The sequence below is a fragment of the Microchirus variegatus genome, assembly GCF_963457635.1.
Source record: "Microchirus variegatus genome assembly, chromosome: 18".
Taxonomy (NCBI): domain Eukaryota; kingdom Metazoa; phylum Chordata; class Actinopteri; order Pleuronectiformes; family Soleidae; genus Microchirus; species Microchirus variegatus.
In genome coordinates, this window is record NC_139819.1 from 21,735,679 (window position 1) to 21,750,737 (window position 15,059).

The window sequence follows — 15,059 nt, forward strand, 5'->3', positions numbered from 1 at the left end:
CCAAGACCTTGTTTGGACGACAGAGACTTGGCTCCTGGAGAGAAGCCTGACATTTTGATTAAAGGTTTCTTGCTCAGTTCTCATTTCTTGTCGCCGTCGTCAGTCTTCAGTCTTCACTCTTAATGCACACAGACGTGCAGACCCCCCCCCCCTCTCGCTCACCAGAGGCGGTTCTAGAGACTGTAGGGGCCCTAAGCAAAAATTCCCAAGGGGCCCTTCCTTCCAACCAGTGTTCATCACCATTATGTTACAAATAATCTGACACCAACGAAAAATTTATGCGTTCAAAACGTTTATTTAGTTTTCGAAATGAATGAAATGACATGGAAAAACCTTGAAATTAAAAAGTATGTGAAAATGTAAAGAAGAATAAAATACTGTAAATTTACTTAAGAACTTAAGAAACGATATAAACTTAGTTAAAAAAAAAAAAAAATGCATGACACTGTATAACATTATAAAACAATATAAATATATAGAACAATAAAATACTGTAAATAACTGGGAAAAAAACATATATAAACTGAGTAAAAAAGATTTTCCAACTTGCAGAACGATAACTTCACACAGGTTAAAGTGAGGTGGGCAGAGGCGCAGCTTGTGAACAGGCAAGGCAGGCAACTGCTTGGGGCCCCGAGCTGATGGGGGGGCCCCCGACACTCGGCGATTTGCAATGACATCTCAGTAGGAAACCTCCCTAAAGGGGCCCCACCCCACCTGGGTTCTTTACGGTGTAATGTTGTTGTTTTTTTACTGAGTTTATATAGTTTTTTAAAAGCTATTTACAGTGTTTTATTGTTCTTTACATTTATATTTTCACATACTTTTTAATTACAAGGTTTTTCCGTGTTATTTCATTCATTTTGGAAAAAAAAATATTTTATTTTCATTGGTGTCAAATTATTTATAACATAATGGTGATGAACACTGGTTGGAAGGAAGGGGCCCCCTGGAATTTTTTTTAGGGCCCCTGCAGACTCTAGAATCGCCTCTGGAGGTGGGGCCCCTTTAGTGAGGTTTCCTACTGAGATGTCACTGCAAATTGGCCATTGTTTTTTAAAGGGTTTTCATAGTTTTTTTTGCCTGCACATTTCAGTAAAAACAGCCCTAAGGCTCCGAGTGTCGGGGGGGCCCCCATCAGCTCGGGGGCCCCAAGCAGTTGCCTGCCTTGTCTGTTCACAAGCTGCGCCTCTGTCGCTCACACACATTCACTTTCACACACTTCCTCCCTGGACGTCCTTACGTACACAGCAGTGAATTTTTTCCGACTGACCTCACGTCTCCCACCGAGCCAGAAACAACACCATGACTCCTCGCCCGCCCTGAACAAAGCCACTGCCGTATCTGCCGTGTCTTTAATCCCACTGTTACCCCCCCCCCCCACACACACAGGCTTCTGTTTTAAAACATGCTATCTGTTTGAATTACGCTCAGTGGAACCCTCGGGGGAGAGAGAGTAGCCCTGTCTGTGATTTTGAATTAGTTTGCTTGTTCCTGCCGCTCCACATCTGCTTCAGTGATGTGGGCACGGACTGTCACCGCGGCAGAAAGAGTGTAGAAGAAGAAGAAGAAGAAGAAGAAGAAGAAGAAGAAGAAGAAGAAGGAGCAGCAGAAACATGCTGTTTTAGACAGGTTTGTGGCTTCAAACAGAGACACGGGTTTGCTGCTGCTGCTGCTGCATCGGTAACATGTTTACGTACATGACAGAGAGAGAAACCGGGTTTGGAGTTAGTGTCGGTCACTCCGTCGAGGGACAACGGAGATGGCAAGGGCTGTGATTGGTCCTCAGGACAGGCCGAGCTAACGCTGCTCTGTGCCGTCCACAGAGGTGGAGCTGATCACTGCCGACAAATGTCGCTGCCAAACTATAAATACGTAATGTCTTAACACACAAACGGCACATGTTTAGACTCTAAATGGCTAATTTCTCGCCTCAAATCTCAAACTTTGCGTAGCGACCCCTACTGATGGGGTGGGAAATTGCAGTGCGTTACGCAGTCGGATAAAGCGTTGCGTAGTCGGATAAAGCGGTACGCGGTCGGATAACGCGTTACGCAGTCGGATAAAGCGTTACGCAGTCAGATGAAGCGTTACGCAGTCGAATAACGCGTTACGCAGTCGGATAAAGCGTTACGCAGTCGGATAACGCGTTACGCAGTCAGATAAAGCGTTACACAGTCGGATAATGCAGTCCGATAAAGCGTTACGCAGTCGGATAAATCGTTACGCAGTCGGAAGTCGGATAACGCAGTCCGATAAAGTGTTACGCAGTCGGATAACGCAGTCGGATAACGCATTACGCAGTCGTAGAAGTATGATTTGGCCTTTAGGCTTTTCCTGCAGCTTCTTTTTTTAGATAAGTTTGAAGCAGAACTTTGCACATCTGCAGCACCTATTTTTACGACACTACCATAAATATCCATCCATTATCCACCGCTTTATCCTCACGGTTGTAAAATCTCACTGTTAATGCTCCGCCCCCTAAAACTTCAGTCATCAGTTAAAGGTGCATTATGTAATAAATGTAAAGCAACTGGCCATAAAATCCTCCTAATATGTCACAGAGACTCAGGAATTATGTTCATATTACAAACTGAACTCACCAACAACAACAGTACAGACAAAATATTTGCATTAAAGAAAATATTTTGCAAACTGCAAATCATGTTTATGTTTTGAAATCATGTTTTGGCGTCATGTGACGCCACCTACCGCCGTCTACCAGTCATTGCAGTCAGTAGAATCTCAGCTGCCGAGCAACCACGGGTTGCCAGTTACGTCAGAAAACGAAACCTAAAAGACCTCGGTATTTTGAATTTGAATGTAGTAACCGTTTTTGGCCACATTCTTACATATGGCGCCTTTATGGCATCAAAACAATCCAGTTTGTATAAGATAATGTGATAATGTGATCACACAAAGGCAAACTTAAGACAAAAGTTCACATTTATTCATTCAAAACAAATAAAAACTTACTTCCTGTACAAAAACAATAACTTACGTAAATAAAAGCTTAAACTAGCTGCCTTTTTCTCCCAGAAGTTACAAAAATAAACTGTACACAAATAACACAAACTGGTGTTTTATGTGGTTTTTTCAAAATAGAAACTTTTTCTATATAATTTTATTTTATTTTATGGATTTTTGAAGTTTATGAATCTATTCACAATCGTGGATTAGTGAATCAACTTTTTTCCCCCACCCCTAGTTAAAACTGCGGTTAAAACTTCATGAAAAATGCCACTGTTAATGTTAATATTCTGTACATTTTTTAAACACTTAGCGACCGTTTTTAGCCGTTTATTTAATGAGGTGCGTAGTAACACATTTTTATCACTTTACGACGATATTTTTATCCCTTTTACGAGGACTTGAAGTTCACAGATAATGGTGATGGACACGTTTTGAGGAATCTGCCTGAGGCAGGTGAGCGTGTGACGGCTCCAGGTCTCACAGCTGTGAGCCGCTAACATCAGCCAGAGGTTTTTCACGCGTTGATTTATGCCGGTATAAAATCCCTGCGGTGTGAAGTCACTGTCGGCGTTTTTGACCAGGAATTCTTTTGTGAGGAGAACCTGTGAGCACCTGTACGCAGTCTGCTGAATCCACAGCTTCTCTCGTGACGAACGTGGTAGAAAAAGACGACTCCAAGTCCAAGCAGTGACTTTTTCCTGCTCGCCACGTTCAGGAAGAAACGTCTCACGGCTGCTGTGTCTGTTTCCGTCCCGTTGCCATCTCTCTCTGCTGCAGACCAGGCCACGAGAGGTGTGTTTCTGGGTGATTTACCACAGGCATCCAGGCCTTCCTGTGTGCCTCATTACCCCGGAGCTCAGCCTCGAGCCAGTCAGCCTCTGGCCCTGCAGCCACGGGGGCACTGTGTGTGTTTGCATTGGCGTTTACACTCAAACCCATATTTTCCCCTTCAACAATCCAGTTATGGACTCGCTCACAGAATGTGTTTTCTATTTCAGTGAAGGAGGAGGAGCAGAGTTCAGGCAGCGACTTTTCAGGCCTGGCTCAAGTCTCTCTTTTTTTTTTTTTTTCAAGAAATCAAGTTTGGGCAAATAATTCCGTGACAAACCGTTCCTGGGAAGATATTTGGATGTTTCCACCGCCCGTGCACACAAACACCAGCACGATCGTATCGTTAATCCCTGTCTGTTAGTCATGTAAGGTTGAATTCTTGATGCTCTGCCCATCTCTGATGCCTCCGACGCCGATTCATGATTTGTTCTTTACTTTAACGTCTACTTCGTCTGCCCACAAATATTTTCCCACTTTGATGTCTTGACAACACAATCGCCGTCTTATTTCCTCTGCCAAGGAGGTTATGTTTTCATCGAAATGGGTTTAACTGGAAGTAAAACACCTCGTTGAAGCCTCGGTGGAGGTCTGCGAGTGCTCTTCTTAATCTTAACTGGCCTCAAAACCAAGTGTTGAGGGTTATTCTGTCACTTAGAAATGGGACACCCCTTAAATGCAGATACGTCTTCAGACTGTAGGGGGCAGAATAACACCAAAGCTGTGTCCAGTCTGTCAACTCCAAAAAAGAAGAAGAAGAAGAACACATTTACGTCAGGATTATTTATTACGATCCGTTTGTCAGTCAAGTTATTAGGTTGTCAGTTAGTTATAAGATGATACTCATACAAATATTCAGCTGACAGTTAGGGTGAATTCCAATTCCTTGCTTAATCCTCAATCTCAGAAATGCTCTCCCTCTAGTTCAAGTGCTGTCCCGATTCTCAGAAAAATGAAGTTGAGGGCCAAGTTTAAGGGCTGTATCGCCCTCAATATTGAGATTTTCCGAGACCACCCTTGGGAGCAAGGGCTACCTACAATGCATTGCGTGCGCAACATAACAAAGATGGCGTCGAAAGCAGCGAAAAGCGTACGCTACAAATGAAGTATTTTCTTTGTTAATAGAGATATAAAAATGATGAAAACCATTGTATTATCTTAGTTTAGGCCCATATTATGGATTACTGACGTCATTGTTGCGTAACATTTATTTTTATTTTACGATCTTTTGTCAATAGCCGGCCGGTGCGCACAAGCGATGGTTTGCTATGGTTTACTTTTCAATAAGCCGTGGTGTGTGGTAACTGTCAGCTGAATATGTCCGTGGTTGTGGTATTTGTATGAGTATCATCTTATAACTAACTGACAACCTAATAACTTGACTGACAAACGGATGGTCATAAATAATCCTGACGTAAATGTGTTCTTCTTCTTCTTCTTTTTTGGAGTTGACAGACATGATGCAGCTTTCGCGTTATTCTGCCCCCTACAGTCTGAAGACGTATCTGCATTTAAGGGGTGTCCCATTTCTAAGTGACAAAATAACCTTCAACACTTGGTTTTGAGGCCAGTTAGGATTAAGGGTTAAGATAGGAATTGGAATTGGCCCTTACCACACACCACGGCTTATTGAAAATTAAACCACACCGGCCGGCTATTGAGAAAAGATCGTAAAATAAAAATAAATGTTACACAACAATGACGTCAGTAATCCATAATATGGGCCTAAACTAAGATAATACAATGGTTTTCATCATCTCTATTAACAAAGAAAATACTTCATTTGTATCGCACTCGTTTCGCTGCTTTCGGCGTCATCTTTGTTATGTGAAAACACGCAATGCATTCTGGGTAGCCCTTGCTCCCAAGGGTGGTCTCGGGAAAATCTCAATATTGAGGGCAATACAGCCCTTAAACTTGGCCCTCAACTTAATTTTTCTGAGAATCGGGACAGCACTTGGACTAGAGGGAGAGCATTTTTGAGATTGAGGGTTAAGCAAGGAATTGGAATTCACCCCAAGGCCAAGATACACCCACTGCACCCTCTGCGGGGGTCTGATGAGCTTCTAGGCTGAATATTTTGAGCTTGAATGTGATTTTTAAGGGGCCTTTTCCACGTCGAACTCTTCTGTCTCTTCCCAACATCACGTTATTAAAGGGTTTATTAGCTGGACATTAGTTGTGAGCGGAGTTCTGGATCAAGATTGGTCCAGATTTGGATTCCTTTCTCCATGTTTTACAGTCTTGAGATGATGCTTTGTTCTTACTCTTCAAGTAGACATGAGTAGCTCGCGCTCGTGTACCTGAATGGTCTCACGAGGTTCAGGTTTTTTAGCTTGAAGAACCAGGCTTCATCATCGTGTCCTCGACCAAACGCTCTGACTGCAGCTTTACGTTTGATCAACACTCCAAAAGTTAATTATTCCGGTGTTTTTCTCTCTCTGTAGACCTGATCCCTGCAGCCCCAGACAAACCAACGGCATCAGCAGCCCTGAACAACTCACTGGACGCTTCCAGGTCAGTAGCTGCAGCATCGCACCAGCTTTGAATCTCCAGATACGATCGGGGAAAAAAACACTGCTAACTTTCCTTTTGGTGTGATGTTTTTTCATAGGAGTCGGTAAAAGTGAGTCGAGACGAGAACCAGAACTACAGAGAGTACACCATCTCCAGCCCTGCGTCACTGTCTCCTGGGCCGTATTCACCTGATCCTCCGGCCAGTCCTGACGGGAAGAGGCCGACGCCCATCTCCAACAAGAGGTTAGCTAACCCGTCTCTGTCTCACGAGTACAGAAATGCTATCTTGTGAAAGGATTATCTGGCTTAAGTCGCACAAATATGCTCTTTGTTTTTGCATTAATCACAGTTTAAAGCGGACCTAGAGCGGAAGTTCCAATTAACGCTGTTTTTTTAGTGTGTATCTGCGTCATTACCTTGTTTAAGAAGCCCTGAAGGTTCAAAACAAACAGTTCAGCCACTGCTGAGAACGCTGTGTTTTATTGTAATCGCGGGCTCAGCGAGATCTCTGAACAAAACCCGGTCCGGTTACGTAAACAGCGATTCTCCTGAACAGCAGATCCTCCTGCTCCGGGCACTAGTCCAGGCACATCAGGTTGCGTACATTGAACCGCAGAAGAAGAAGAACACAGTGGTTTTTAACCTCCATATGTAAACGTTACACTTTTTGGACTTGTTTAAAGCTCACATAGAGTGGTCCTGTTGCAGATATATGTTAGTTATGGAGGTCTACTTACATACATTAACTTGTTTTTATGCTCAAAAACCTCCTAGTTGCTGTAAACGAGCCGATAGAAATCTCTCCTTACTGAAGCTCTCGTCAGCCACGGTGTTTCAGAATGAAATCTCGCCCCGAGAAGACAGAGTGTGTTGTGATTGGCCAGCCAGCGTTAGAGCCTTCCCAACGTGTCTTGTGATTGGCCAATACCCGGAAGTGACATAATCAGCACACCCGCTCTCAGAAGCGCAGCTCCCCCCTCTGGAACGGTGGATGCACTGCTCCTCATTATCAAAACGGTGTTTAAAAATAGCTTCGTCACGACTCCCCGCCGCAGTCCCTTTGACGACCTTCGACCCGGAGTCAGAAGACGCTGTCGCTCGAGAAACACCTCCCCACTCTATGCTGGCAGGCCAATCACAACACAGTCCGTCTTCTCGGGGCGAGATTTCAGTATGAAACACAATGGCTGATGAGAGATTTCTATCGGCTCGTTTACAGCAACTAGGAGGTTTTTGAGCATAAAAACAAGTTAATGTATGTAAGTAGACCTCCATAACTCACATATATGTGCAACAGGACCACTCTATGGGAGCTTTAAACAAGTCCATAAAGTGTAACGTTTAGATATGGAGGTTTAACATCCACTGTGTTTCAGCTCAAACTTGTCTTTATGAGAGGACAAAGGCAGCAAACTAATCCAGCGATTTAATCTCAAAACAGAGTTGAGCTTTTCCACAAACCTGTGCGTGTGCTGCTCACCAGAGGCTTAGGCGTGGACAAAGGGCTGCATCGAGCGCTCTGTCCACGCCACAACAGGCTCAGAGTCAGTAGCTGCGAGACGGACCGACAGCACGCGGAGCCGTGGGATTGTACTGTAGCAACAAAGGATGTGCACAGGATATCACATTCCACCGTTTGCATTCACGCTTTTAACAAAAGGCATAAAGTGTGGAACGTTCACCTCGCTTCTCTCTGCGTGGGGTCAGAGGTCAAATCCGACCTCGTCTGCACTGCCCTCATCCTTAATGTATGTAATGGTTGTTTTTCATCCATCTGTTAATGTGCAGCTTTCTGGGTAACAAAGATTTATGATGCAGGAAATCATGGGTTTTTAAGTGTTTAGAGCCAATAATGTCAAAGTGCTTCCGCTTAAAAGCTAATTTTATTGCACACTTTTTGTAGATATTTTCAGTATAGAATACAGAGTATTAGGGTGAATTCCAATTCCTTGCTTAACCCTCAATCTCAAAAATGCCCTTGGGAGCAAGGGTTACCCAGAATGCATTGGGTGTTTTGATAGAACAAAGATGGTGCAGAAAGCAGCGAAACGAGTACGCTACAAATGAAGTATTTTCTTTGTTAATAGAGATATAAAAATGATGAAAACCATTGTATTATCTTAGTTTAGGCCCATATTATGGATTACTGACGTCATTGTTGCGTAACATTTATTTTTATTTTACGATCTTTTGTCAATAGCTGGCCGGTGCGGACAAGCGATGGTTTGCTTTGGTTAACTTTTCAATAAGCCGTGGTGTGTGGTAACTGTCTGCTGAATATGTCCGTGGTTGTGGTATTTGTATTTGTATTTGTATGATCATCTTGACAGACTGGACGCAGCTTTGGCGTTATTCTGCCCCCTACAGTCTGAAGACGTATCTGCATTTAAGTGGTGTCCCATTTCTAAGTGACAAAATAACCCTCAATGCTTGGTTTTGAGGGCCAGTTAAGATTAAGGGTTTGAGCTCGAGGGTTAAGATAGGAATTGGAATTGGTCCTTGATCATATCTTAGCGATCGGTTGTCGATCGTTGGAATATTTCTGAGTAGAACTTGCTTGACCAGGCTCTAAAGAAAGTGTGTTTTACTTCATTTAACTTAAGAATTGTACTCATTTTTATGCCTCATGCACACAGTTAAATATAAGAAAACTCTCTTTTTTTTCCTCAGTGTCCAGCTGCGCTCATGGTCACCAGAGGAGAAGACTCTCAGTCTGTCCAGACCTTTGTCACAGGTTAGTTTCTGCTCAAATCCTCCTCTTGTTTCTAACCATTCAAAGACAATCGTCTCCTTTGATGATTCCAGCTGCACCAGGTCTTCATTTAAGATGTAGACTCTTTATAGGGAGCGTTAAATGACTCACCAACCACACACACATTGTTTGTGTCCATAATTTTCCCCCCGTACAGAATGAAGTTCTCTGCTGCTTTGTTGCTGCTGTAGTTAAAGGCTGCACTGTGTTTATTTAGTCTGAAATCGTAAGCTTTTTTCCTCTCTTATTGTTTCTCTGATGCCACAGAAGATGCCAGGATACAGAGAAGAGGGGTTTGACATTTTTATAGCAGGGAGTGAATAAACTTAAAAAGGTCGTCCTCTGCAACTTTAGGTCCAACAACAGTCTGAAGCCGTTTCACTCGGCGTCTGCTGCAGATTAATATCCCTGTGAAACAATGTCCTTAACCTTTCGTTTTCGCCTGAAAATGCGACGCATTTGTCTCAGGGCGGTGAAACGCAGACTCGGGGTTATCATCAGACTGCTGCGGCTGAGTTATGCTGTACTTGTTGGCCATTCCAGCACCGAGAGGGGGAGACTTGAGGGTTCTGTAAGGCAGAAAATGTGTTGTGGGAAAGTTCATCGTGAACTATTTGAGCTATGCTGACATGCTTCGTCTCACAACAAACGGAACATGCGAAGATGACAGCGGGGGGAAAAACATACAAGACCTTTTGCGACGACACCAAAAATTCCTTTCGTTTTTTTATATCTTGGACGTTACATGAAGTTGGATAAATATGCAGAGGTTTGAACTCAAAAACACTGGAGCATTCCCTGTAGGATCGAGAAACTTTTCTGAATTCCCTTTTTTTCGAGGCTGGGATTCTTTGTTGTCGGATGCAGCGTCGCGAGCGAGTCATCGTTCATCCTCTGTAGATGTTTGACGTAACTGTCTCTGAACATCTTTCAATCATCGGTCTCTGTGGAAATCAAGACTTCTCAAATCTGACCAAACCCTGGTCACCCTGGATGTCTTCGGTCCAAAGGCAACAAATACTCAACACGGCTAAACTGAAGCTACTCTGACTGTCACTGGTTTTTAGGCTTCGTTCGTGACAAATTATGGTCACATCCAGTGTGTGGAATACCCATTAATAATCGGGGGGGGGGGGGTCCATCTCACATTTGCTGCACAATACTGTGTCACTACCCCAGATGTGGGCTTGTGTGGGGCCTCTTCCACAGCGCCATTTGGAAAGCAAAACATTAAAAATACACAATTAGAGATAAAATAATTTACATTTTGTCTGGTTAAAAATGATAAGAAAGCATGCAAAGTGTGTTATGTATATAGATCATTTATGTAAAACTGAAATGACAAAAATCTTTAGGAAAAAAACATGCTTTCCAATTTCACTGTAACATGTTCAGACCCCCCCGTATTTCGCACAGTGGTCACATCCATCCAGGTGGAAGCAGCTACTAACCCCATAAACACACAAGCCACACATCTCATGAGTTATCAGAGGTTACCCGGATAAAACGGAGACGTCAGGAATGCGAGACAGTGTCCATGCGTCTGACCGTCTGACCTCTGCTCAATATTGAGTCGACATGAGTGTGATCTGTGATGTCGACTTTGAGCGACAGACGCCTCGGGCGAACGACGCTGCTGCTGCAGATGGTGATGATGATGATGATGATGATGATGGAGCCGTTTGGTGTCCAGTTCTCTTCACTTGGACATGAATGAGCTCGACTGTGTCATGGATCCCGTTTGGCTGAAGAGCTTTTATAAATAAGCCGTTTTGGAGTTCCAGCTGTGAATCCTGGAGCTCTTAATGATCGCTGCAGATTCTGTAAACACTGGTACGGTTGTGATGTACGATGGTGGATCTGGATGATGGGTTTTATAAAGTCTGAGAAAGTGAGAGGACACAGTGTTGTGATGAATATTTAGGATTTTTTTACAAGGGAGAGCCTGCATCCATCCAGTCATTCCAGGATCTCATGATTTGTAATGGTTTTATTTTAGAGTTTTGAAGAATTTTTAAATTTGGTGCACATTTTCGGGAAAATGTAGAATCTAGTTTGATCTATGAGATGTTGAAAATTGTTATTTTTTTCCCCCCAAACCTGGAAATTATTGTGTCTTTTTTCGTGCACAAACCAAAATTATACATTTGTAATGATTTATTTGTTATTATGGACCAAAAAAACAGAAAATATTCACGCTTAAGTTGCTAAAAAACGCCAAAACCGGTTAATCGATCATCAAAATAGTCGGTGGATTCATTGAGTAGTCGATTAATCATTGCAGCCCTAATATAAAGATATATTTTTTTTCTTTTACAGCAGTGAGTTGTCTTTTCCCCTGTTTCCGACACCGGTTTACAACTGTCCAGATTTTTTTAACAGCTGCTTCGTACAGCTCAATAAACCTCTGGAAAGGGCGACCAGAACACGGACATCTCAAGGGGTTTTATTCTAAACACAACTTAATAGGTTGTAAACCGACAAAGCATACGGGTTCTGATGACAATCGGACAATCACAGTGCGATCATGACAATCGCACTTTGGTTTCACACTGCACACGCTGAATAACTGCTGGAAAGTCCTACGCTGACATCCGATCGTACCAATCCTGGTCCCGATCAGTGTTGTTTTCGTCAACGATGACGATGACGAAATCTTTTCGTTGACGCCACTTTTTTTCATGACGATAACGAGACGGTGACGAGTTAAACGAGACTCTTTGATGACGAAAACACGACACGACTTGTGTGAGTTTCCGTTGACGAGACGAGAATGGACGAAAATGTTAGTGGGTGGTCTGTCAGACGTTTGAAACGCATGACATTTCGTTTTTTCGGCCCGCTACTGCTTCTGCAATGATGCTGCTTGAATGACGATGGATAAGGAATCCCACAGAGGGACTGAACTGCGACTGTAATTCTTCTAACCCGACACTTATCTAAGTGGACTCGTTAGCATTTTAAGCTAGCGATCTTTATGCTAACGTGTTAGCAAACAACAAACAGATGGATAATTAGCGGCAGAAAGAAAGCAGGACATGACAATAACTGGACACAGTAGTTAGTAGTAGTGGCTAAAGTTAGCTTTTGTTACGCTAATGTCAATTCATTATGTGTGTTTCTTTAGCAGCATGTTTAGCCATGTTTACATTCAGTGACAGTGTGGTGATCTCTTTGTGTGTAATAATAGCCAATCTGCAAGCTCACAGTGTGTTGAACTTATAGATCTGCTGCTATTTTCACAACTTATGTGCGACACTTGCCCAACAACAATCTCCAATACTTATTGACTTAAATACATTTGTTAAAAGACTATACTTTTTTCGACTAAAACTAGACTAAATCCTTTTTGAGTTTTCGTCGACTAAAACTAGACTAAAACTATCACATATAGAAGTGACTAAAATTTGACTAAAACTAATAAGCATTTTCGTACAAAAGACTAAGACTAAATCTAAGATGGTTGTCAAAAACAACACTGGTCCCGATCGCAGCTCCTCCCCTTCACACGGTGACGTTTTCATTGATCCAAACCTACGTTAAGGAGTCTGGAGACGTCGTGGCCGGTGAAACTTCCTCGACTGGCTCGCCGAGAGACGACGTTAGAACGTTAGCATGCATGTTTGTGGCCGAGCTCCATCAGTGAACCCCGGGAACTGAAACTGGCCGCTGTCACGGCGTGTTTGTGGTATTTATGGAGTCGCTCGTTCGTTTCCCGTTCTCCTCATTTTCCCCCTACGTCGGAATTTGCATCCTCTGGTTTCCTTTGGGAAACACTACATTCCTTTTGCCTCCCTCCACTCCAGCATCAACTCAGTGTTCTTTTATTATCACGCTTTTCAACTTGTTTATTCCATGCATTTCAGAATATCAACAGTACTTTGAGTTGATTAGGATAGGTTGCTGCGCCATCGTTATTGAGCCCAGTGGATGAGAATTTTGGTTTTGGCCGAGCCTCTTCCCTCCTGCCGCAGAACTGCGATTAGTCAGTGAGGTTCTTTCAGAGTTCTCGGTGGGGAAATGTCTCGGGAGAGGCCGTCCGTGGACAGACTGTGTGTGTTATGCTGCTCAGGCTGGCAGGAACACAGTCGCCCAGTGAGCCCTGACATACGCAGAGCCTGTGTCCTGCTAAAGAGGTGCAGAGTGCTTCAGTATCAGGTGATCGGCGGATCTAAAAAGCTCCTAAAAGGCTCGCCTTTTTTTTTCTTCTTCTTCTTCTTTTACCTCCCTGAATGAGAATGAGGAGAGTGGGGCTACGCAACACGATCCGCCGTTTTCCAGGGTCTTGGGTGTCCTGAGAAAATGTCCCCGTACAATAGTGGCTGTGATGGCCGAGGCTGTGGAAGGTTTTTCCCCCTGCGTCACAAGGCCTGTCGTTGTGTGATGGGAGATGGAAGAAGTGAAGGGGGGTGAGTGTGGTGTGTTCAGGGAACTGTACTTAGTCATCACACCACTGTGCAGAACCACACAGGATCACTCTCTGGAGCCGTAACTGCACCGTCGCACTCGTTCAGAGCACGTTATAATGAAATCCACTTAGATGTTCACGCACAAATAGCAGAAATCGAGCAGACCTCGACGTCAACGTGACTCAGTTTTCGTATTCGCTGGCAAAGATCTTTGGAAAAATTAACCGTTTCGAGCTTCACTGTGCACTTTAAGTCCACCGAGATGGCACGATTACACGGCCTGAATGCATCGGACTTTGTTCCAGAAATGACGTCTTCAACTTTCTGCATGAAAAATAAACAGAATATTTAAGTTGATTAGCGTCGGAGTCTTAATGGTTAAAAGTTGGCGTCCACAAAACGGGGTTTCTCTGTCGGCTCTTTAAGGGGAAACTCAACTTATAACCATCATGTCCATAACTTTGTCAAATAAAATGAAGGTTTTGTTTGTACATGCACTTTAACATGAGTAAGAAGTGTAAAAACATTACGTTTTCCTTAGGTTTCCTTCCTGTTACTGGAGCTGCAACTTACCAACCCCAGTTGATTTAGTGACCTGCTACACTTAGTTCTCCACCTTCATACTTCTCCGTCCTGGTGACGGATACACACTGCAATTTCCCGCCCGATCAGTAGGGGTCGCTACGCATGGTCGTTGTGCTTTTGGCTACAGTGAGCAATGGTGTTCGAGAGTCGTTAAAAGTCGTAATTATGAGATAACAAGGCGTAATTATGAGATAAAAGTTGAAATTATGAGATTAAAAAGTCGTAATTATGAGATAAAATGTTGAAATTATGAGATAAAAAGTTGTAATTATGAGATACAAAGTCGTAAGTTGAGTTGATATAGTGACCTGCTACACTTAGTTCTCCGCCTTCATACTTCTGCGTCGTGGTGCCGGATACGCACTGCAATTTCCCGCCCGATCAGCAGGGGTCGCTGCACAAGGTTGTTGTGCTTTTGGCTACAGTGAGCAATGGCGTCCGAGAGAGAAAGAGTTGTTGAAACGGTGGCCGTTTTTCCACTTTTCTGTGTCACTGAACGCAGTTTTAAGCTCATTTGAGGCGATAAATTGGCCATTTAGAGTCTAAACATGTGCTGTGTGTGTGGTAAGATATGACGTATTTATAGTTTGGCAGCGACGTTGTCGGCGGTGATCAGCTCCGCCTCTGTGGACGCTCGGAGCGGCGTTATCTCGGCCTGTCCTGAGGACCAATCGCTCTCCGTAACCTACGTAGAGCACTTTACGCAGTAGTGTAAATTGGGCTTAAGTGAGTCTCCTCGTGTTCTGTGTAGATGACGCATGTTTTCAGTTCAGTGTGTGACTGTAGATCCTCCTGCTGCTCTACGCTCTCTCTGCTTCACGTCGTCCTTAACGTGACAGAGTGGAGGAGACGCAGCTGCAGTGAAAGCAAAGGCTGAAATTAGTCCCTCAAGTGCAATACATGCTTCCCAAAACTAAATCTGGACAAACGTCGACTCCAATATAAACACACAAGCCCAAATATTGCCTTTTTTTAAACGCCCTGCCCAGAGCTTC

The 15,059-nt window shown here is 43.6% G+C and overlaps 1 protein-coding gene across 1 annotated transcript in view; it reads left to right on the forward strand.

The window, feature by feature from the left end:
- Positions 1-15,059, forward strand: part of pdlim2 (PDZ and LIM domain 2 (mystique)) — a 57,190-nt gene that overhangs the window by 24,276 nt on the left and 17,855 nt on the right. The window contains exons 4-6 of the mRNA XM_083904736.1: positions 6,249-6,318; positions 6,416-6,561; positions 8,989-9,052. Of these exons, the coding sequence (XP_083760862.1) occupies positions 6,249-6,318; positions 6,416-6,561; positions 8,989-9,052 (280 nt within the window). The remainder of the gene's footprint in view (positions 1-6,248; positions 6,319-6,415; positions 6,562-8,988; positions 9,053-15,059) is intronic.